General features: G+C 38.8%; 1 protein-coding gene across 1 annotated transcript; it reads left to right on the top strand.

Moving 5' to 3' along the window:
- The first annotated feature begins 19778 nt into the window (after positions 1–19778).
- g6pc.1 (glucose-6-phosphatase, catalytic subunit, gene 1) lies at positions 19779–24900 on the top strand. Its single transcript, NM_001103061.1, has 5 exons — positions 19779–20055; positions 21870–21979; positions 22114–22219; positions 23131–23246; positions 23574–24900. The coding sequence occupies exons 1-5, from the start codon at positions 19826–19828 to the stop codon at positions 24083–24085; spliced, it is 1074 nt and encodes a 357-aa protein (NP_001096531.1). The 5' UTR covers positions 19779–19825; the 3' UTR covers positions 24086–24900.
- The last annotated feature ends 491 nt before the right edge of the window (positions 24901–25391 follow it).

Raw genomic sequence — 25391 nt, 5'->3', positions numbered from 1 at the left:
GTAATACATTCTCTACCCTCCCAATGGTAGCATACACACTGTTGTGAGTACTCAACATTGTAAGTCTGTGGTATCTTCCATGAATTGTCATGATCAACAATGGTGTTTGCAGCCTCTTTGAAAACAAGCATCGGTGAGTTCCAAAAGCAGGAAGGGAGAAAGAGTTTGCACCAAGAAAGGATAGCAGTTGTTGGAACAGATCTGTCAGGCAGGCCTCTAGATGCTTTGTTTTCTTGATACATAAGTTTATTCTGTGATTAGCCATTAAAGATATAACCTATACAAACTGCATAGTGTCCCTACATTAGCTGCTTCTTCAGGTGTTTGCTAGGGACGTGAAATCTATTGCTTCTTACCGGAATTTTAGAAGCTTTCTTGAGGGTGTTTTTGAGTGTGATGATTTGAATTCCTGGTTTGACCTTGCTTGTATCTACCAAGTGCCTGATGCCTTTGAACTGTTTTGGCCTGGATGTTTCTGCCTAGTGCTACTGAATTTAGATTTGGCTTAATAGTCATAGCTGCATAGTGGATGAAGTTGAAATAAGGCCTAGGTTAGTGAATTTCAACCTATTGCCCAAGCAAATCCTTCTTAACCAGGCTTTATGGTTTCCTGATTTATCTTCCATATAATGTCCCCACAGAATATGCCATGTCAAGCTTTTGTGATGCTGAATATCTCAGTCCATCTAATTTCTGAAGTCCCTGTTACAGTCTCTGTGTCCCTTTGTCAGCCCCGTGTGCACTTACCCGGTGCTGTGAGTCTCCACACGGGTGCGCGGCGGTTCCGGCGTAGGCGTTCGGCGGTGCGGCCATGCAGCCGGAAGGAGGCCGCACACGGGTACGCGACGGGACAAGCGCTACACGCAGGCGCGCGACAGAGCGCGCGCTATGTGCAGGCGCGCGACTTAATGCACGTTGTGCATGGGCGCGCGATTTTGCGCACACCACGTACAGACGCACGCCGCGACTGACGCTGCGCGCAGGCTCCTTGTGCATTTAAGGACGCCCAGGCCTAGATACCTTTGCGAAGTGATCTTTTGCCTGCAATTGACACTAAGGGGCATATTTATTATGCTGTGTAAAACTAATTCGCTGAAAAACGGAGTAAAAAGCTATGTAAAACAAATGGAAAAGATCGCCGTCTGAACACTGGATATTACGCCAGATATTACGCCGTTATTTTCCATAAGTTCCGGTGGAAGAAAAAACGTGTAAAAAATTGTGCAGATTTTACGCAGTTTTTACGCCAATTTTCGAAGCCTGGCGATATGTGGCAAATTTTCTCGCCGTTTTTTACACAGCATAATAAATATGCCCCTAAGCGTTCCTGTGTTTTCCTGCTTGATACTTGACTTTGGATTTTTGGCTCTTCTCCTGGTTATTCTTCTGGTTATCCCTCGGCTTTGATCTCGGACTCTGATATTTGTTGTGACCTCGGCCTGTTCTTCGACCATTCCTGCTTCCAGGTGCTTTATTGCTTACTTCAGTACAAAGACTGTTTGTTTACTGGCTATCCCTCAACGGCACTACTGCTATTCTTCAGCTGGGTCTGTTACCGTTCCCACTCCCGGTGTTCAGGCCCAGTTGGAAGCGCAGGAGAGGCTAATTATCACCAGACTACCGTGATACCTGATACCCTTTCATACAATTACAGTTTCTGCTGAATGCGGAATACTGAAATTCTGCTCCATATTATTGTGAGTTTTAAAGAAGCTACAGAAGTGAATAAACAGTTAATTATTATTGTTTATTTAATCAGAAGAAACCAATGTAGGCACAAGGAGAACAAACATACTTCTTTCAGATAGAGCCCAGGTCGATATCAAGCTCAGGACACAGCACTGAAGGCAACAGAGCTAGCCAATGAGTCTCTTTAGATTGCCACTGACTCTGTAATCTCTTTAACTAGAGATTAGTCCTTGCAAAACTAAGGTATACTACATTGTCACCATTAAGGAACTCAGTCAGCAATCTGTATACTTTAAACATATGTGATACTTAATTATTGAAACTTGCTTGGTAAAGGGGTCACTTTGCCCCAAAACATTGCACCTCCTCAGTTTGCAGCTCTGAGTGCCAGTGCTTTTTTTGCATACTTAATTATTGAAACAGCCATTGCTTTATTATTACATGCATGAAAGGCACACAGAGGTCATTTCTTATAGATATTCAAATAATCATATTACTATAGTTGCTTTTATGACACCCCCAAACCATTCCAAAAGTGACACTTTAGAATGTATAGCGGCTCCAGCATAGCAGGTTAAACACAAAACTCGTCTTTAGCATATATTTCTCATGGAATGAGCTTGTCCTTCAATGTTGCTTTGGGATCTCACAGTAGTTCCCACTCTGGAGATCTGTGATCAGTGGTGTCTGGAACCAGGTAGGAACCAGGCAGCAGACAACAGATCAGCCTCTTGGGTTCTAGCTAGCTTTAGGTTCCTTCTAGAATAACCTCCTCCTACTTTAAATGGCATTGCACGCTCTTTATAAGAGGTAGGGTCCTCCCCCTCTCTTTGGCTGCCAAGAGTAAACCTTTTCATGGTCCCTCCTCTCACCCAGTGCTCTCTAAATCCATGTTAACACAAAAAATATGCATTTCTGTGCTAGTTCAAAATATCATCTTATTTTCCATGTGCCCTTGAAACTGTGTTTTGAACAGCAATGCCCTTTCCATGAATGATCTTGTCACACACTGTTTTGCTCTCTATGAAGAAGCAAATAGAATAACAAGCTCGGATGTTACCTGTTAAAGTGTAACTAAGAATGTTCTGTGTGCTGCTTTCATTCTTCTCTGGCCTTGGAATTTTAACAAAAACACATGCCGGGTCAAACTTTCTGACAACGCTTCTTATCAGCTGGAAAAACATTTCTGCAAAACCTGTAAAATGTGTTTGTGTCTGTATATATGTGCGAGGATATAGTCTTTCCAGCTCATTCATTCTATGTATTTGACAGCGACAAGGTCATCTGGTGACATGCAGCACTGCTATGGGTGCTTTAAACGTTGAGTTTTGGAAGGGTACCTCCAGTTTCTGAACCAAAATTTGTTAAAGAGTCCCACACAACACAGAAACCCTTAATATATCTATCACTGTTCCTTCAAAAAATATGAATAAATAATATTTTTATATGCTGAAATCCAGCTGCAAAACAGTTCTCTTTCTGCACCTCTTGAAATCCTGGCATGGGAGAAGGGGACCAAGGCACTGATGTTACAAATTGTTACAAATTCCCCACAGCTTAGAGACAGCATGCAGGAACTACATAACCCACACTGTGATGTTCCTTTCCTTTTATACTTCACATGTGCAGGGAATTGTGAGATTTGGAGGATGCAGACTAAAGGCAGGCTGAGGACATTTGACTACAGTAACATTCCATTTGAGTCTCAAAGTAGTCAGCCAGATCAGCAGGAGAACGGGGCGGGGGGCAGGCTTAGGGAACTGTTCCAAACCATATTATTACATTAAAAATCATAAAAAGGCTGCATATTTTTTAATTGATGTAGATTACAAAGTTGATGAAATTATGTTTTCATTTCCAAAAAGCTCAAGTTGTGTTTTGGTGGAGTTCCCCCTTAAGTAGCGCAAAAAATGCGGTATACATGTACCCAAACAATCGCACTTGAAATCACCTGCCAAGTACTCCTGCCAGTCCTTGTCGGAAAAGCTGCTTGGTGTAAACGCTTTCCCTAAGGAAGGTGTTGATGTGGTTGGAAAGATGTTACATATATTTCAAATGTAATTTTATTCATTTTTATGTTTAATTGATTTTTAAATCTCTCAGGTGCAAAAATGCCCAAGAAAAATCTTCACTGGTTATTCAAGGTTTCTTTTGAATGGATTATTTTGAATGGATTTACTAACCCAACCTACCTATGCACTAAATGGCATCATGATCTGTGATGGAGTAGGGCCTAGGATTATTCTGCCTAATAAACGTAGCTATAGCAAACAGTGGTGGCAAGGACTAGCAAGGCATTGCCATATGTATGTAAAGGGACATAGAATACAATGAACTGTTATGGTCTCTTCTAGAATATGCGTGCAGTTTTGGTCTTCAGTACTTTCAAAAACATTTTTACATTTACAGACATAAGATAGATGTGTCAGTTAAGCAGGATGTGTCTGACTGCCTTAAACATAAAATACAAGATGGTTTAGGTGATAAATGAATCTAAGTAAAAAGTTTGAACATACAGTACGAAGTAAGGTTAACGGAATACTGTCATGGGAAAAAAATGCATCAGTTAATAAAGTTTCTGCAGCAAAATCCTGCATTGAAATCTGTTTTTCATAAACAAAACAGATTTTTTTATATTTAATTTTGACATTTTAAATTGAATTATTTGCTATGTAAAAAGTGTAATTTAGAAATATAAAGGGTCATGACAGTGTCTCTTTAAAAATTTGTAGTAGGACTTTTGTGGAGAGGCTGTGGACATGTATCATCTAAAACACTGAACACAACACATTGGGCAGGGTTTTGTTAAGACAAAAGATAAAAGATGGCTGAACACAGGAGAGTTGATAACAAACATGCTAAAATAAAAAACATGGCTTTGTATATTTGCAGGATAGAAAAACAGAGTATGTCAGTTCAAATCTGTAATTACTATTGTTGGTGTTGCTCGTGCAACTTCCATTTAGGGTAAGAACCAACAGAGCGGTTCAGTCTCCTGCAATAGATCTCTGCTGTTGCAGGCAACAAACCGCTCCAAAAAAGGATTTCCACTTGCAGCAATAGGAGTCGCTGGTGGAAAATCCATTGCATTGTTTCTTTTTCTGAAGTTGTGCGATGTTGCCTGCAGGAGGAACTTTGTGCTACGTCGAATTACTGAAGCAATGATAGGGCTTTCCATCAGCAACTCCTATTGTCGCTGGTGGAAAGCCATTTTGGCTTGTTGGCCCAGCGATAGCAGCAATCTATTGCGGGCGACTGAACCACTCCAAGAGTAAGCTCTTATTATGTGAGGGCAGATTTCAAAGTGTATGTAAAGCCAACCGATGAATAGGCCATACTTTCCCTTTATGCAAGCAGAAAAACAAGAGATAAATAAATAAATAAAGATAATGAAACTATGACAATTTCTGCTGCACAAATTGAGAGTACACCCTTTTTCGTATGACTTTTGTTTTAACAGTAGTAGATATCAATTAAATTCAAAATATGTACCCAACTACCTTTTGTTACAAAAAAGAAACCTCTCAAGATGGGCATGTGTACTCAGTTACAAAAATATAATGTAATGTTTGCCAGTAGCACTAACAGTGGGAAAATAGCTTAAGTCTTTAGCAATAGTTTATATGATATCCAGCTGTGCTTAAGAAAACAGACAAACCATTAAGAAATGGATCTCTAAACAGATGGGCCATGGAAGGTCTGTGTATACATAGTGACCTCTCCGAAAAACATTATCATTTAAAATGCCTGTTATCACCCCTACCAGTTTATTCTGGCTCCTAGAGATCATGTTGACTCCAAACAAAATGTAAGATATGTTCATTTTTGTTATTTTAAGAAGTATTTTTCCCAAGTTGTTTCCTCAAGGAAGATCCAAATAGTTCTGTTCATGCAAGAGAATAGATAGTAAATCTTACATTGTTGGACATTTTTGAAAATAAAATAAATGTTTTATAATACAGTACAATATTTTACATCTCAAAATAAAATAACTGCCAGCTGTACTAACTAGATAGTACATAGAATTGCAGTGCTTAAAAGAAAATATTTATCTTGATTTTTATTTCAGATAAAAGTGTATTTGTGTAATTTGTTTTTGTCTATGCTTTTAAGCAGAGGTGTGAAATTGGATGATTCTTTTGGTCATGCCCCATTTGTGTCCCCTTCCTATGGAGATCAGCTACTCCAGCTCCATCTCACCAAAGGTGACTCCAGAATAATCTAAAGAGTTGGCAAGTGTGTTAAAGCCTTATGTTGACACTCTCTAAGAGAGTAGTTTCCAAACAGTGGGACGACTCAGCCTAAAAGTCATTTAGGGTGAGAACTGGGGTGTATTTGTGGGGGGTTTTTGCTGTTCTAGATATTCATGGATTAAGGGATGAATGACAGATACACTGTTTCTACATCTCTAACTGTTTCATGAGTTATGGTGGGCCCTGACTTTATTATCTGGGCAGAAAACGGTTGACATCCACTGGTCTAGAACATCCTCCACAAACCCTTATTGGAGACATGACATAAAATGTACACTGGACATCCCTGCACAGGTTCATGGGACCAGTGGTTTCCAAACTGCGTGGCCTGAAGCAGTGCAAGAGGGCTCAGTATGAAAGGCAGTTAGGGTACGAATTAGAGGCGAGAATGACATTCACATATATAATCACATGGACCCAGGCTAATGATTGGGTCAGTTTAGCGCCTCTGCAAACCAGTCAGAAGACAAATTCATCCTAAGTTCATTGCAATCATGGCCTATCCTTCGTGTTTAAAGGGGGTGTTCACTAATAGTTATTAGTATGTTGTAGAGATTGCTATTCTTTTCAAGGATATTAGGTGAAACTTTCTTTGCTGTTGTTAATGCTGCTGTTATTAATTATATATGCCTTTTTACTTTGATTTCAACCAAACTACCTATCTGAGCCTAGTTAACAACTTGTGTCAGTTTTAACAGACCATCCAGTAATCTAAAAGTGTTCAAGCTGGAAATTATGCCTTCCAATGCCCCTTCTAAAATCGTTTTAGCAGCAATATCCTTGCAACGCTAGGGTCCTGAGTTTAATCCCAGGGCACTATCTCCATGGAGTTTGTATGTTCTCTCCATTTCTGTATGGGTTTGCTCCAAAAACGCCAGTTCCCCTACACACTATTGTCACACAAAATTGACCCTAGTGTGTGTGTGTGTGTGTGTGTGTGTGTGTGTATAAATGTTAATAATAATAAATGTTAATGTAATGTCACAGGGACCTTAGATTGTGAGCTCCACTGGGCAGGGGCTATTGTGAATTATGTATAAACTCTGTACAGCATTGAAGAATATGTGTTGGCACTATATAAATACCAGGAAATAATAATTCCTCTGTAGTCCATTGGTATTAAGGACCAATCTTTTCTTTAAATAAACTTTCATCGGGTACAAGGGAGCAAATAAAGCATGCAAAAATAGAGATGGAAAGGGGTATTGCAGCTAGGAATAAAAGGAATCCAAAATTATTTTTTAAATATATAAATAGTAAAAAATGAAGCAAGAAGGGACCCTTATTATTACAGGGAGGTCAGATGGTTGATCCAAACAGGGAAAAAGCAGACATTTTGAACTCTTATTTTTCATCTGTCTATACAACTGAGAAGCCAGCTAATGAAGGCTTCCCTTTTAATAGACCCATTTCCAATAATATAACTACTGATGCCATGGGTCAAAAGAGACTTGAACATGTGAAGGTAAACAAAGGTCCAGAACCAGATGGTATTCATCCCAGGGTATTAAACAAGCTTAGCTCTATGATTGCCAAAGCTCTCTTCTTAATTTTTCAGGATTCATTGAGGTCTGGCATGGTGCTGAGAGACTGGCGAAATGCTAATGAGGAACCTGTTCTCAGCTTGAAAACTATAAGCCTGTTAGTCTGACATCAGTAGTAGCAAAGCTTTTGGAAGGGGTAATAACGGATAAGGTACTTGAATACATTGCAAATCACTAATACTTTAAGTTTGTGCCAGCATGGTTTTATGCCAGATCTTGCCAGACTAATTTAGTTGTCTTTTATGAGGAGGTGAGCAGGAAGCTCGATACTGAAATGGCAGTGGATGTCATCTATTTACATTTTGATACAGTACCTCACAGAAAGTTAATGATAAAATTGAGGAAATTGGCCTAGAACATAATATTTGTACTTGGATAGAAAACTGACTGAACGATAGATTACAGAGTGGTGGTAAATGGAACATTTTCTAATTGGACCAGTGTTAGCGGAGTACTGCAGGGGTCCTTTGCTTTTTAACTTTTATTAATTTTAGTTTATCAATTACCTGGAAGTGGGCATAGATTTCCGGTTGGATCGGGGTCCGCGTCAGCTGGTTGATGCAGTCCCCCATCCGGCACAAACCATTATTAAGTACATTAAACGAAGGAGGTTTTTGTGCTTATTGCAAATACAGCAGTGTTTATAACTGACTGATAAATTTTATTTGATGCAACAGCGTCTGGCTCCCTCCACCATTCTGCTATGGCTGCTGAAAGCCCTTAATTCTACTGTTTTTCCTCTTCCTTTTCTTCCTACTTCCATTTAACACTAGACTCCACCTCTTTTGTTTTTCAGTGCATTGTGGGTTCATATGGGAGAGGGTGGGGAACTGATGTAATAAACATTCAAAATCACAATTAGGTCAGGTTAGAACATTCTCCTGGCACTCCATGAATTTTAATTATGGTTCCATATTCACAGTCACCAGGGTGTAAATAATAATCCATGATTCCATATAACTTGGAAAATTCCTGAACTTTTTTTTTTATCTTACCACAGCTGAGGGAATTTTGCGTGAAATGGTATCTACCTAGGATACATTACGGCTCACTTACCATGTAGGGGGTAGGAGCAAAATAAATGCAATAAAGCATAATTTCTTAAAGCACAATCCTAGAAAGGAGCACAAAGGTTATACCTCACTCTGTATCTTGTACAGCCTGCTCTGTTACATATAGTGGGGGTGGGAGATAGGAACCCCCTTGAATGCTCCCCTAGATTGTGGGTCATTCAGAAAAAACAAGGGGTCTGCCACATATCCCAATGTTTTGGTCTTCACAGAGACCTTCTTTACCTCCCTGAAGAAGGTCCCTATTAAGACCGACATGTTGCAATATGTTTCCCTGTTGGTGATGTATAATACATGTTGCTGATTGACAACTCATTTGAGTGTGCATTTGTATTTTTTTTTGTGACCCTTATCTTGCCCTTGGCTGTTTGGGCATTCAGGTTGCACCTCGTTTACTCAGTTTGGGGCATTCAAAGTACTGAAGCAACACATTTGTTTTCATTTATGGCTTTATTAGTGCCCCTGCCTACATTCAGGGCTCTGTTGCGCTGCATCTGGACCTACTAATTTTATGGGCACAAGTGTACTGGCCCTAAGGGGTGCCATTTTGCACCATGTAGTTCTCCAGCACTTGTGCCTGTAGCCTTGGTAAATAAGCCTTATTAAGATTTAGCTGCTTTGATATAATATGGCTAAACCTACAGTATATGACTTTAAGGCAAAGTACATTTGCTATCACATTCCATGGCTTTACAAGGACAGCTCATTGTAGAGGATAATAAGTGGCATTAAACCTATTATATACATTTTTATTACAGAGATTAAATACAGTGTAAAAGTCAGGAACATAGTCTGTGAGGTTGAAATGAAAATGTTTAATTCAATGACAGATAATAGAGAATTTACAGTATGTAGGCGCTAACAATCTAAGTTTTTCTTAGAGGGATCCACTGGAAATCCCACCAGAGACTCTTCAGACCTGTTGAAAATGGACCATATCCATGACCAAAAGATTCCTTGTTCTGGCTGGATCTATATGTAGACCAGCCCCAACCAAATATCAACCAGGAAGGCAATGTTTTTGGGTCCAAGCAAATGCCAATAAGCTGCCAACTGCCTTCATCAGTCAACATCAGCTCATTCTGAATGTGCAGAATTTACTGTATGCTTGCTCAGGCCTGTGAGTAGTCCAACTGGTTTGGCTCTGGTACATCCCTGGATTACTGTTTCTCTTTGACTAGTGGCTTCAACCAGGTATCTGGTTGTAGTTGACTGGCCTTGCTGTCCGACTCCTCTCGCTGCTCCTGACTTCCTTTGTGCTGACGGAGGCACCCACTGACCCAGCTGATCACTATTACTTCTGATAGTATATAAGCGAGCTCCTTGGGGCAAAAAATATAACTCACATAAACAAAGAAGTACACCACAGTGGTCATTCTCTTATACCAATGTAATCATAAACGAATAATGTAATAGAAAAACATGTTTTTTTAAACGCATCAGTTAATAGAACATCTCCCCCAGAATCCTGCATTGAAATCTGTTTTTTAAAAGCGCAAAACAGAATTTTTATATTTACCCATCTGCACTAATTGTATAGCGTAGAGGTTTCTATATTCTATTAGATTGCAGTTGAGGCATTTTTAGCTGTGCAGTAACTTATTTATATTGCCCTAACCTCAGGGTTGAACTAACCCACCAGGATTCTGGAAAAAAAAACCCAGTGGGTCCTAGTCCTGTTGGATCCTGCTGTCTGCCTGCAAGCTAGCCAAGTTCAGAAAGACTCAAGCTAAATTTAAGATGGCCATGTGTTCTACTGCAAAATGCATTGACATCTTTCATTTTTACCCAGAGGTGTCATCTTTTCCAGTGAAACAAACCGCATGTAGAAATTCTAATGTGGATTTGTGAAAAAGCTTACCACTGATAAAACTATGATAAAAGCATACTGGAAACTACATCAAAACTACTGGATAAAAAAGTTCACTCACCTTGGCTGTTAAGATATTAAGATATATGAATCTTTTAAGAAAGACTTGTGGGTACTTCTGGTTAATACATTAGCTGTAGCAGGCAATACCAGTCAGCAGCAGGAAGGGCCAGCAAGATATGGTCCTTAAGGGGTATAGATTTACAGAAAGAAATCTATAAGGGGTCCATACAATGAACTCTCTATAGATAATTCCAGAGGACAATAGGGCATTTCTTGGCATTCGAAGAAAGGAGACTTCATAATAAGGTACAAAAAGGGGTTTTACAGTGATAGCTCTGAACTGTGGATTTTTTTCACTGAAGTAGTTGTATTGCAGATACATTCAATTGAGGGTTGGACACCTAGCAAGAGGATAATTGACTTTCAATATTAATGCCCACTTCTCCAGTACTGGTTCAGTTGCTGTGTCAGAAGAGAATTTCTGCCTCCACAAGGTGATCTGAAAATCTATTATTATTTATAATAATGTGAATAGAATTGCCCTGTGGCAATACTATTCACAAAGTGATGGTAGGAGAGCAAAAGGAGGCACTGGAGAGGGTGGCCCACATAGAAAGAAGGAAGAATGGTATGTGGTAAAGACAAACATTGGGAAGGAGAAGACAATAATGGACAAAAATTAGTGCCAGTTACAAAGATTGCAGACAGTGCCATGCCTAGGAGTTTAGGCCCCCAAAGCAATCTTTGTAACTGGCACTAATTTTTGTCCATTATTGTCTTCTCCTTCCCAATGTTTGTCTTTACCACATACCATTCTTCCTTCTTTCTATGTGGGCCACCCTCTCCAGTGCCTCCTTTTGCTCTCCTACCATCACTTTGTGAATAGTATTGCCACAGGGCAATTCTATTCACATTATTATAAATAATAATTTATTTCTCTTTTTTAACAATGTTTGTACATCCTACCCCATTCTATCTAACTAGACCTCCTATAACCTCTTGCTCAATTCCACCTGTAACTGCAACCCCTATTGTCCTGACTGCTGCACTAACCATGGTTACAGAATACTTGGAAAGTCAGCATTATCCAGAAATGCTTTGTAACCCTATTTTCATGGCTTGTTTGCTGAAATTAAGATACCGTGAGTACATTACCATGCAATAACCCCAGCAAAGATAAGGGCTATCTCTTTCTTTCATTATGTTCTGTTCTGTTTTATTGCATTACTGATTTGTTAGAGTGAATCGAGAGAGCCTCTTATGTCATACTCTAGGCAAAGGTTATTCAAAGCAACTGCACTTCTATGGCCCAGGTGCGGTATTTTTATATTTAAATGAACTTTCTACTCAGCAAAGTCTAATCTGAATCCCCATTATCGTGGAACTCAAATTCTCACCTGCCTTTCGCGTATTGTATAGTCTCTGGCCATATGCATTTATGGTGTAAGGCGCACTGGGAGACTGGCGCTCGTTCCTACCTCCAGGCATACCGGTCCCCTGTCTGCACAGGTGCGCTCCAAGGGGTGCACTGATGTCACTTTGGCACAAAATTTCAAAGCAAATAGTGTTCCCTGCTTGTTTTAGGTGTCCAAGCTGGTTCAGTAGTTTCCTGACCTTGCTAAAGCCTCTGATTGAATGCTATTCCTGATTTTTGACCAGCGGTGTAATTTGGTCACGCTGGGCCCCCTGCAGAAAAATCTTTTTAGAGGGCTCAGTGCTACCAGCCCTTCCCCCCACCCCCCTCCAGGTTTTGACCGTGTCACTATACTTAAGGTAGAACAGGGCCAGGGAGGGGGGGCTAAGGTACAGCAGACCCCGCAGTTCGGGGACTCCCTGCAACCGTGGGGTCTGCTGTATATAGTTATGCCAAAGTTTTTGACTATTTGCCTGTTTCTTGACAACTGATTCTTTGCTGCCTGCCTGACCTTGACTTTGCCTTGCCTGATCTTTTTGGTACCGCATATTCGGATTGATCTGTAGTGTGTAGGATCCCTGTTAACTCCACAGCAGAAAGTTCCAGTTGGCAGGGTTCTCCTTCTACACCTAAAAGGTTAGTTCTGGCAGTTTAAGGGATTCTCAATACTACAGCTCATAAATAAAAGTGGTAGCACTTGCTTCCATTTTGGGTCAGGAAAAAGTCATTGCTTACAGGGGCATTTCTCTTGCTGGGGATTTTGTTGGCCTTTACAGTATTTGCAGGGATTGGGAAGGGTTATACCTAAAAGCTTTGCATTGTTTAAATTTGCTAATTATGCTAGTCTATTCAACTACCTAAGGGCATGAACATTTGTTTACTAGATGCTTAACAAGAAACCATCAGCATTGCAAGTGCTGATGCACTGCATTTTTTTCATAATGTAGCATTTTTTTTCTATACACAATTTGGTGCAAAAAATGTTGTAAATAGCAACTTGTGAGTGATTTTCATAGAGCAAAAAAATTGGTTGCATAAGGACTGGGAGTTAGGTCCCATGGCACCAGACTTAACTACAGCATTAGGTTGTGTAAGTGACGTCACATGAGGGTGCGTGCTTGTCTCTTACTCTACACGTGATATCATTTTCGGTGCAAGGGTTGTCACATGCTACCCCAATTGCAGAGGGAACCCTCACCACCTCAGCTCTGCCACCGAATTTGCCCAGGAAGTATCTGGTGGTGGCTGGGGAAGATTTTCATTTTTTTTCTTTAAAATAATTGATTATATAGGCACCCGAGAGCAGCCTACCTTAAGGTTGCCAACCTAGGCAAAGGCCCTTGGGTGCGTATTTATATAGATACAGCCCTGTGAATAAGAGTTCACAAAGAGTTCTCTGTGTCTGCTGCCTTATTCACATTAGGCTCAGCTGGGACATTGGTGCTAGATGCAACTGCTTAGTATGGCATTGTTAAATGTGGAGACTTGCATGTATTTGATAGTAAGCGAGGCCCACACTGGGGGAAAAGGAAGAAATGAAGTTCCACCAGGTTGCAGTGGACAATATAGGGGGTCATTACTGTGTGCTAAGTGCAAAAATAGGTACATTCTGCCATTTTTTTGCCCTTTGCACCCACAAACTCCAAATAATCAGTCACAATTTAAACTAGCAACTAAGAAAAAGTCTCAAAAAGCCACTGAAATAATTAACAATTTATTTCAATCCATTAAAACATGAGTAATATTATTATTAACATTTATTTATAAAGCGCCAACATATTCCGCAGCGCTGTACAATAAGTGGGTTTCATACATTGGACATACAGAGTTACATATAAAGTAACCAATAACCGATACAAGAGGTGAAGAGAGCCCTACCCAAAAGAGCTTACAATCTGCAAGGAGAAAGGGTTGAGACAAAAGGTGTGGGAATGGGCATGATCAGAGTTGTGGGAGGTGTGTCACAGGGTATTGTTTTTAGCGGCACACTGAGGTTATGTTAATCTAGATTAGGGTAAGCTTCTCTAAATAAATCCGTTTTTAGAGATCTCTTGAAGGCAGAGAGATTGGGAGAAAGTCTGACAGTTTGTGGGAGCGAATTCCAGAGAAGGGGGGCAGCCCTTGCAAAGTCTTGAATGCGAGTGTGTGAGGAGGGAATGAGACAGGAGTTGAGGAGCAGGTCAGTAGAGGAGCGTAGCAAGCGGGTTAGATGGTACCTAGAGATAAGTTCAGAGATGTAGGGTGGGGCAGAGTTAGGAACTGCTTTGAATGTGAGTTATTAGTTTGAATTTTATCCTGGATGGTAGGGGAAGCCAGTGCAGAGATTGGCAGAGTGGCATGGCAGAGGAGTAGCGGTTGGAGAGGTGTATGACCCTGGCAGCAGTATTCATTATGGACTGGAGAGGGGACAGTCTTTGGAGGGGAAGGCCAATTAATAGGGAGTTACAGTTGTCCAGGCGATAAATTATAAGAGAGTGAATAAGAATTTTGGCAGCATCTTGGGTGATAAATGATCGTATTTTGGAAATATTTGTTTGATGAAAGTGACATGATTTGAAGATTGACTGGATTTGAGAAGTGAAGGACAGGGCTGAATCAAGGATAACCCCAAGGCACCGGGCCTGGGAAGATGGGGTGATGGTAGAATTGTTAACCTGTATAGATACCTCAGGAACAATGTGGGCGTTGGATGGGGGAAAGAGAGCCAGTTCATTCTTAGAGAGGTTTAATTTAAGGTAACGTTGGGACATCCAAGTGGAGATAGCGAACAGGCAGGAAGAGACACAAGTTAGAAGCTCTGGGTTGAGATTAGTAGAGGAAAGATAGATCTGAGTATCATCAGCATAGAGGTGGTACTGAAAGCCGAAAGAATTGATTAATTTGCCAAGTGAGGAGGTATAGAGAGAAAATAGTAAGTAACCCCTACAAATGTGGCCTAACACACTAAAACATAGGCCCCAGAGCAACAACATCTCCCAAGGTATTTATATATAAAAAGGACTTATAAAAATAGAAATAGAAAAATGGGGCACTTGCCATGTTTTATACATTGTTCTGTTTCCATTTTTTAAGTCCTTTCATCTGTAACCCCATAACATGTATTGTATAAATCTCTGACCTTTTTCCATGCTGTTGAGAACCGACTATGTATTTCTGTGGAATGGGTTACATGAAAATTGGTGTTTTTGATTATTTTTAATTAAGGGTGGGAGGGATTGACCTTTCCTTGTGTATATATAACCTTGGGAGATGTTGTTAATTATTTCAGTGGCTTTTTGAGACTTTTTCATAGTTACTAGTTTAAATTGTGACTGATATTTGGGAGTTTGTGGAACCTCAGGACCAATCACAGAGCCATACCCTTTGGAGAGATTGGGTAAATTTCTATAAAGCCTTACAGTTGCCATTCTGGCACACTGAATTTAACTTTGCCCATACATGCCAAGATTTAGCTTCAAATAAACTGACCAGTTTAAAAATATCATCTATGTTTGCAGTTTCAGATGCAGGCCCAGATGAACAGAAGGAAGGTGGCCTTGCACATGTTTGTCAGTAATACAGTATCCATCTGTTTGGCCCACTAGCTAGTGGGTCACATATTGTGATGTATGGCCAACTCAACTCTGTATCTGCTTATTTATTTATCTGCCCACAAAGAATTAAGATCCATTTGGTACAATACCAATGCCATTTGAAATACATAAAAAAAAACAAAACGCTTGCCACCTAAAACCTGGCGAGTTTTTCATTTAAAAAAAAGACCCTGATTCTGTAGGAACCCATGGATCAAATTGTAAGAAATGTTCCTCTTGGTGTGAGAGATATCCTACAGAGATAATGGCAAGACCACCCCATTCCACCCAGAGAAGTATTTAGGTCCGTACCGGACCCTAGGCACCAGACGTAAGTACACCCCCAGATAGCAGAAGTGATGTCACGCAAAAAGGGGGATATCGCGCTGGACACCCTCACCCCCCCAAGCTCCACGACTGGATTTTTATTTTTTTTTTAATGTTTTAACTTTATTGATTATATAGAGACCCAAGGGCTGCTGCCCTAGGCACAGGCCCTCGGGTGACTAAATATAAATATGGCCCTGATTTCACCCTTGCCTACAGTGCAGTGACATGAATAGCATCCACCTCTCACTGCTCATGTTGGTCAGATTTTGGCCTGAAAATGTACAGTTTAGCAGGGAAAAGCATGACAGAAACCTAAGGTATAAAGCACAGAACACAAGAACAATAATACAACAATGTATAGAACTAGCTTCAGCCTGCTCAGAAGACAAGTCACATAAACACAAGACTCTTGGGGATTTTAAGGTCTGTGTTTAGGAATTTCTGCCCTCAGACTTTCAGGTTGGAAGGTCAAACAAACAAGGTGATCGTCAACAGCCTCTGCTTTTTGTGCTGCAAAGCACCTGAGATACAAACAACCTGCAACCTCCGGCACATATCTGTGCTCAAGGTCTCCCTGGCTGGTTATACACAGAGAAGCTGTTTTCTCCAGTGGATAATGATTAATCTTTCTTGCTGTTTTCTCGCCGCTCGCCAGCATTGGGAAATTGGGAAATGTCACTTCGACTGATGTGAATGTGTTTTCAATAAACTGCTTTGCTCACTTCCAACTGTGTGCATGTGGGTTAGGGTGGGGGGCATTGGATGTTCTCTGGGATGAAATACAATAGGACAAAAACAAGCATTACTGCTGATCACTCAAGGATCTACTCAGGGTTGTTACCCCACTGGAAGTAAACAAACAGTTTTCCTATTTATGACATACTCTAACGGTTATTGGACTACAGCTCCCAGCATGCCCCTACGGTCAAGGAGTTTATGAAGAGCAACCTGTGCATTGTCAAAGGTTAAATGACTAAGGGTTAGAACAAATGCTATTGTTGTGCAAATAAATGAACATTGTATCAATATCTGCAATGTTGTTTTCAATAAAAAATCATGTAATTAATCAGATATATAGTGAAAAATGTATCCCTATCTATTGTAAAATATAAGTATACTATAAGTTACCAAGGAGCTCCATGACCAAATGCAAGTCATGGAACTCCAAAGTGATTTCTAATATCCTCATATTTTACAACATGGGATACATTTATTTATTACAATAAACAAGCTTCACTGAGTAATGTTACCTTTTTCCCTTTTATAAGCATATTATTTACAGGATAATTATGGCTCTTTTTGTATAATATATACATCCACTCATAATATCAATTTTTCAGTTTCTGCCCAAATTCTAAAATACCAAAGGCAGGTTAATTGGCTCCTAATGGAATTCACCTTAGTGTGTGTGATTGTGATAGCGACCTTAGACTGTAAGCTCCTCTGGGGCTAAATAGACACATAATTTAAAGTACATGTAGCTAACTTAATTAGTACAATAAGGGCATTTTATAAATATGCTTATGTATATCAGTAAGTTTATTGGAAGCTATTTTATATAAAACATTCAGCTGTTCCTATATATTTGCTATAGTTATAGATGTCTCTTTTGTATATATTTTTGGTACATTTCTATTAGATTGCACCTATCTTTAAGAGTTAATGGTTTCCACCTTTTATGTACTGTATATCACTTTGTATACACTTGTGTTTATATATTTTCTTTTATAGTTTGTGTAGTTAAACTCTGCCCTGGGAAGGCAAGATGAGTGGGGTAATGATTCAAATCTTTTTTCATAACCATTGTCCTGCAGAGTGAGTCTGGGTAATTATTTATCTTCCAGCCTTACTCTTCTAGCTTGTCTGACCCCTCAACACACAAATACACAGACAAACACATATACCATATAATGCTCTAAGACCCGCTGTAATTTCATGAATATCCTGTACATGTACTCTAGTTAAATTAGAACGACCCACAGAGAGGTTGAAAAAACGTTATAGAATCTGTTGTCTGAAATCCTTGTGTCCTGGGGTTTCTTGGATAAGGGTTCTTTCCATAATTTTTATTACCATGCCTGCTACAAATAATTTAAACATAAAATAAATAGGATTGTTTTGCCACCAATTTTGATTCATGCAGCTTAGTTACCATCAAGTACAAGCTAATGTTTAATTATTACAAAGAAAAATGAAATTATTTTTTTAAAATTATTTGCTTAAAATGCATTTTGTGGGAGAAGCCCTTCATGTATTTTGGAGCTTTCTGGATAAAGGGCTGTTGGATACAGGTTTGTACTAAAGCATTAAAATATAATATACTAAAGAAAAACAAGGTGAGAGAACTAGGTTACAATAAGTTGACTTGACATCCCCTTTAATATCTAAGCATTTGACCTTGGGCTGTCTGGCTACTGTTTTATGGTTAGGTAGATTTGTCCTTGCTGTAAGGGCAGATTTTGCATTTGGTCAGTTCAGGAGCAGGGCAAAGGGATTCTTTCCCCTAAATCTAAGGGTTTGTTAATCTCTGAGCTCCCTAGGCCATTATGGAGACTGATGCCTCTAGCCTAGCATATAGGAAAAATGCCTACAGAACTCATTTAGCAACAGAAATTTTGTGCATACTGCTAGGTGCAATCTATGGTAAAATCCTTGGTACAAACCCTGCTCCTGCTTGTAAAGGCCATGCAAATAAACTGATGAGGATGAGATTGTCATAGGTCCAACCACAATGGCTACATGGTAGTCTAAATGAACCTGTTCAAGAGGCAAAAATGCAAGTTATGCATTGTAAAACTGCGCAGGATATAGTCCAGTACCCAGAACTGAACTGAAGAGAATCTGCAGAATGACTACAGAGCTTATAAAGGCAATATTATTATATTGTCTCAGTTATGGCCAGCCACTTGGGGAACGTGGGGGCTATGATCACTATGAAGCAGTTAAACTGGCAGATTTAATAGATAGGTTTGAAGAAAGGGGTTTAGGAAATAGCTGATGATAAAATGCTGGTATTGCTACTTATAGTACAAGGGGACATAGAGTAGATGCAGGCACTGGTTTTCCTTTTTCTGAAAATTATGAAAATTATTTATTTATTTATTTTTTAAAGGTACATTTTATTGGTTTTACAACATCACAAAACAAAAATACAAAACAATATTTAATATACTGACATTGGAATGGATAGTGTTGAGTCAGGTTTAGGCCAATACAAACAGGGGTACTATTGCTAGGGATTGTAGTTGTCACAGTGTAGGTGGGTGTGTTTAGATCTGTTGGGTCAGTTACAATTAGTGTAAGGGGGTAAGCTATACGTCCAGATTGTCTTGATTATACCAATTTTCCCAGATCTGGTCGAACTTGTCATATCCCCCCCTTGTTTCGTAGGTTCATTTGATAAGGGGAAGAGCTCCATCCACCAGCCTTCTCCAGAATGTTAGGGAGGGGAGGGTGTCTCCCATCCAGTGCATAATTACTGTTTTTTTGGCGTAGAACATGAGCGTGCGCAGCCTAACTCTGACCGCGTTGGTGAATGGTATTCCGTTTATGACTTCTATCAAGCAAGTTATTGGGTCTATGAAAATTATTTTTACCAACAGTGTGAACCTTATCAAATAATTTATAATTCCCCTCCTACAATTATTAGGTTGTATTAGGTAGGACTTTTTAGTCTTTTCATATTAATTATCTTAAGCCAAAAGATACTTGGCAATTTAAGATTACAATTTAAGATGCCTTATTGTATTTATTGTTCCTCCTGAATCAAATAGGTTCTTAAAGTCCAATGTTAAGCAATATGTCTTAAAATTTAAGTAACTAGAAGATAAACGTGTTTTTATGTCCACACTGTACCAAACATGTTTGTGTCATTACCTTTGATCGACAGTGGGGTTTTTTTTTCTTTCACCTAAAAGCTTTTTTTTATAGGTCCAAGGTTCAGAAAGCTGGTTTTTCAGTTGTAAACAGGAGACCTGGGACAGTACAAATACAGCTGCATGCACATAGCAAAAGGCAGTGAAAACTAAGCTCTAGACAAGCTCAGCTAGTTCCAAGCATTAGATACCCTTATTTGCAAAGATGGAGAACGGGATGGATGCTCTCCATGACTCTGGAGTTCAGATGATCCAATATCTCCAGATGAACTACAAGAGTTCCCAAGATTGGTTCATGTTTGTTTCATTTGCCGCTGATCTCAGAAATACTTTTTTCATCTTCTTTCCCATCTGGTTCCATCTCTGTGAGGCAGTGGGCATTAAGCTTATTTGGGTGGCTGTTATCGGTGACTGGCTGAATTTGGTCTTTAAATGGTGAGTATGCCTTGTGCTGAATAAGTTATTTGCCTTTATTTTCTACTGTAACATTGATTATCAAAACATGTTCACGCTGTCAAATGAAACATATTATTTTACATGGCTGTCATGTAAATTAAGTCTTGTCTACCCTTGCTTTGATTTACAAACTTGGCAGCATGGTAAGTTACATTTAAAAAAGCTAGTGGAAGGCAATTAAACCCCCTAGCAGACAGGCTACCTCACAGGGCAAAGATCTGTATCATATATGCCCTCTTTTGCTAGAAGGGTGTCCAGTCAATCCTCTGTTACCTAACCAATTATTTATTCATAGGTAAAAGTTTACTTACATCTCTCTTTTATACATTATGCTGCATTAATATGCTGCAATTTTGTTATTGTATCTACTGTTATTCAGTAAATCCACCAATTTGTCTAAAGTAACATGTTTCAAACCACACATGAAAGAGTGAAAAAGCACCCTTTAATAAATTTGTCCTTAAAACTCCTACATATGTGCACAGAAAAATGTGGAGTTCCACCCTCTGTTGAACTTGATGAACTCTATTTTCACCTTTTCTGTAAATGATTGTTACTATAACCTGGCTGCACGGCGTTTAATTTAACTACATCAAAATTTGAATTTTTCTTGCCAAACTACCCAAGTCTTTCTGTTGTACGAATGTATCTTCACAATGTTTTTACATTTTTATCATCTCCAAATATGGGAACCTTATTAGTGGCATTATTAAACCACTTGCAACTCTGGCTCACTTAGCCAGAAAAATCTTTACATTCTTGCTTTAAGTTGTACATCACTCTTTATACAGGCATAGGAACAATTATTTGGAAACCTGTTATCCAGAAAGCTCCAAATTATGGCAAGACCGTCTACCATAGACTTCATTTTAATAAATTATTAAAATAATTCAAATTTTTTAAAAACTCTTTTTCCCCTGTAATAATAAAATAGTATATTGTTCACAACTAATATATAATGAATCCTTATTAGAGGCAAAACTATCTTATTTGGTTTATGTTAAAGTTTTTTTTAGTAGACCTAACATATGGAGATTCAAATTATTGGAAGAACCCTTATAAGGAAAACCCCAGATTACAAACATGCTGGATAACAGGTCCCATACCCATATCTGTATGCTGTTTACATACATTTCATGTATGCATGCATTTAATAAAATAGTTTAAGTTTCTTAAAATATACTGAAATTGCCCAAAGACAGCAGTTTTGGCTCCTAGCAGTAATAAGTTGATGTAAATGTGTTTAATTGGTGATTACCAACTATATTTTCATAAAATGTGTATAATTTAATGTAGACCTTGCAGCAAGTAAAAGATTGACTATTCCAGAATATCCTAGGGAACATCCCAGTTTTGTACTTGTTTTCTAAGTGTACATGCCCTGCAATACTGGCTACTAAGTTAAATGCCAACCAGGGCACTCTATACAAAAGATTGTGGTAGATTCTAGAATATTCTCTTAATCAACAGCCCTAAAGAATTTTAAAAGATTCACAATGACTTTTTTCCTCCTACCATACCATTTTGAGTTACTGAGAGACTGAATGATAACTGTATTGTTTTAAAAACCCTGTGTTTGTAACTGTAAAAAGAAATTAGGACATTTCAGTTTCTACCTCTTTTTACTATTGTTCCCCTTGATTTTAAGGGAAAACAATTTAGTTGTTTATTATTTACACATTTCATAGTGTATTAGGTGTCTAATTAGTCAAAGTCATTTGCAGAAACACTGCAATACCAACAACTGTCAGTTTGTCTTTGCAGACTTCATAATATGTTTATGTTTACTGCAGGATTCTCTTTGGACAAAGGCCATACTGGTGGGTCCATGACACAGCTTACTATGGAAACTCATCTGCACCAGCTATTGAACAGTTTCCTGTCACCTGTGAGACTGGTCCAGGTAAAAACAACAAAGAACAACATTCTAATAACAAACATATATCCAGTAAAATGCATTTAGCTTAACATAATCATTATTTGTTTTTTGCACAACTCATTAATCCTTAATTTATGTGTCCTTTTGTGTCTTTTCAGGAAGCCCTTCAGGTCATGCCATGGGCTCAGCTGGTATTTACTATGTTATGGTCACAGCCATTATCACATTAATGCTGAAGAAGAAGCAAACCTCACTCACAAACCGGTAAGTGAAATTTTCAAAGACATACTGAGAACTAGGACTGTATTATCTGAAGTGACTTTTTTTCCTTCCCTCCATAAATACAGCATGCATCACCTTCAAATCTATGCTAGTTCCCTTAACCAGTGCCTTCCATTCATTAAATACATAAGGGATAATTTACAGCAACCCAGGGAAAAGGTGCAAGAGCACAAAGGGGCACAAGAGAGCATATCCCCCCCTTTCCATAGCTTGGCTGCAAGGTGTAGACTTCAGACGCACAGGCCAACTTTGTCTGCAAAAGGGCAGGCGGTGAGGACAGGGTCCTCTTGAAACAACGTGCAAGTAATGGGGCAGAAGGGAGGACTCCATCTTGCCTCTCCCTAATCCTCATAAACACAATGCTGCTGACAGCACTGTATTTATGGTGTAGCCACAGATCACTGAACCCGGAGCTAGAAAGACTTTATACAAGGTGCCAAAGAAGGGCACACTGAGTTCACTGCCCTCATAATATGCCCCCTATAGTTAAATATTGCACCATACATTAGCCAAACATCTTATTGCCTTTATAGAAAAAAATAATTTCTTCCCTTACCTATATCAGTGAAGAAACATACATTTTTGAAGTTGTGCATGTGCTTCTTGTTGGGTCTTTAAACTCCCTGTAACTGAGAGTAACATAGAATTTACATTGCATTTACACTGCTGGCAAAAAAGTACCACAAATAGATAGAAACAAAGCATTTCTAGCCAACCACTGGCACCATTGCTGCTGCTGGTTCAAGCATTTAATATTGCATTTCCCAAAATATTCCTGACAACAAATGATGTATGAGTAGTTATTCTATATATACAAAGATTTGAATATCATTGGTATAACTCGATAGTGATTGTGATCAAGTTGTGAGTTAACCCTCGTCCCTCTGTTGCAGGTGTGTGTGTGGAGCTCTCTGGGCTGGTTTCTGGGCTGTTCAAGTATGTGTCTGCCTTTCTAGAATCTTTCTTGCAGCTCATTTTCCTCATCAAGTGGTAGCTGGAGTTATTTCAGGTAAGCAAAATGAAATATCAAAGGGTAAATTAGAGCCTTGCTTCACTATCCATAGAATTGCATTTCTAAAAACAGAAGTGGCATGTTTCCCAGTGATTACTAACAGTTATAAGCAACAAGTGCTTCATGTTTCTATGATATTTTTTAAATATGCAAAATGTTGACTTCCCTTTTAAGATTCATCTAATACATTTCATCATTTGTCATCATATTTCTTTTTGTCTCAAAAACAAAGTTCTTTTATATATATTGTTAAATAGACATTCATCATAAGGCTAGTATATATTCTAACACAGCTGATCATGTGTTATTAATTGCGGTTTACAGGAATAGTAGTTGCTGAAGCTTTTCATCACACACAGTTGATTTATAAGGCGAGCCTGAAGAAATACATCTACACCACACTCTTCCTGTTCTCCTTTGCCCTGGGCTTCTACTTGCTTCTTAAAGCTGTAGGAGTTGATCTCCTCTGGACCCTGGAAAAAGCCAAGAGATGGTGTGCTCGACCGGAGTGGATACACATTGACACAACACCCTTTGCTGGTCTTTTAAGAAACCTTGGTATTTTCCTTGGCCTTGGCCTGGCCCTTAACTCAAAGCTGTATCAAGAAAGTTGCCGTGGAAAGAAGGGCAGTCAGTTTACTTTCCGCCTCTGCTGCATTGTTGCCTCTTTGCTTGTTCTTCACCTTTTTGATTCCTTCAAGCCACCAACCAAAGTGGAGATGCTTTTCTATGCCTTGTCCTTCTGTAAAAGTGCTGCTGTGCCTCTTGCCGCTGTAGGAATTATTCCTTATTGTGTTTCTCAAGTTCTTCACCAACAGAACAAGAAATCACTTTAGTTGGAATTCTAATAATATTCTTAAAGGACATGAATTTTTATATTTAGCCTACATAGCAAGTCTTCTTAGTAGCTATTGTTCCAAATTTTCACACAATCCTAATTTAAGCAAAAGCATCTCCTGGATATTGTGAGAGCATTATACATAAAATTCAGTCCACAGGATGGCTTAAATTATCTTATACCAAAAGTTCTGTGCTGTTGGATTCAAATTTTCTAAAGGAGCAGAATGTCACAGTCTTTTGGAAACTTGGAGAAGGAACTTGGCAGATGAACGAGGAGTCAGGACTAAGTTAGATTGCACAATACTGAAATGTTCAAATGTTGCTGTTGTTTATGGTGCTTCTGAAGAGTGTGGGCACATCCTGTTGGGAGCTGTTGAAAAGCCACATTAGCCATTTGACAGAGACTATGATTCACCTATTGGCAACCAGAGTTATTTGCATTATTCTGAAGGTACAAGGTGTGTCTGGGACACGGGTGAAAAATTGGTGTTGCCTTGGAGTAGAAAAAAAATAATGGTTCCATTGTTTTGGGAACCGATACCAAGACTCTAGTTTTTATTTAAATGGTGAGGCAAAACTTTGAATTCAAGCATGAAAAGTTGTAAAGTCATCAATGAGAGGCTGGGATTTAGTAATATTTTAGATATATTTAACATCTATTTTTATATTTATTCATCCATGTTACCATTTTTTGGTTTTGTCTTTGCCATAGAAATTATCCATTTTATCCCAAAAATTTCAAGTTGTTGTTTTACTCAAATTTTTTGAAAATAGTTTCATTCAAATTTTTAATAAAATGTTTGAAAAGTTATACATCTCCTGATTTTCTCTAAGCAAATTCCTAATGGAACCAAACAGCCTTTTTTGATAAAACATAATTTACCTGTAAATTAACTGTTAATATGTATGTTATAGATGGACCTATTTGAAGAAACTTTTCCATTAGTCTTGACTCTTATGGGATATTTTAATCAATCTTCCTATTCTCTGTCTTCCCAATTAGCAACTGAAAATCTGTTTGACTGACTTGATGCTCCAGTTTTATTGTTACTCTAATTTCTTACAGTTTGTGTTTTCAAATTAAGATCTATCATCTTCGATTCTGATATGAAAACTGCTGCCAGGTTGCTCATTTATTGAATACCTAGCAACCGAAAACCAGTTTAACTTTCATGCTTGAAAGATACTGGAAAAAAAAACAATGAATCAATGAATTAATAAATCAATAGTGAAGGTTATTTGACTTACTACAGTCTACATCACACCCATACTAAAGATTCATCCTACCAACATCTTTAAACA

This window comes from Xenopus tropicalis, chromosome 10 (genome assembly GCF_000004195.4).
Source record: "Xenopus tropicalis strain Nigerian chromosome 10, UCB_Xtro_10.0, whole genome shotgun sequence".
Classification (NCBI taxonomy): domain Eukaryota; kingdom Metazoa; phylum Chordata; class Amphibia; order Anura; family Pipidae; genus Xenopus; species Xenopus tropicalis.
This window is presented reverse-complemented; position numbering and strand designations above follow the sequence as displayed.

What these genes read in the sequence shown, in the direction of transcription:
- g6pc.1 (NM_001103061.1), top strand. Translation starts at nt 19,826, where the DNA reads ATGGAGAACGGGATGGATGCTCTCCATGACTCTGGAGTTCAGATGATC. An exon ending in CTGAATTTGGTCTTTAAATG is followed by an intron (nt 20,056 to 21,869) that starts GTGAGTATGCCT and finishes TGTTTACTGCAG; the next exon opens with GATTCTCTTTGGACAAAGGC. An exon ending in GGTAGCTGGAGTTATTTCAG is followed by an intron (nt 23,247 to 23,573) that starts GTAAGCAAAATG and finishes TGCGGTTTACAG; the next exon opens with GAATAGTAGTTGCTGAAGCT.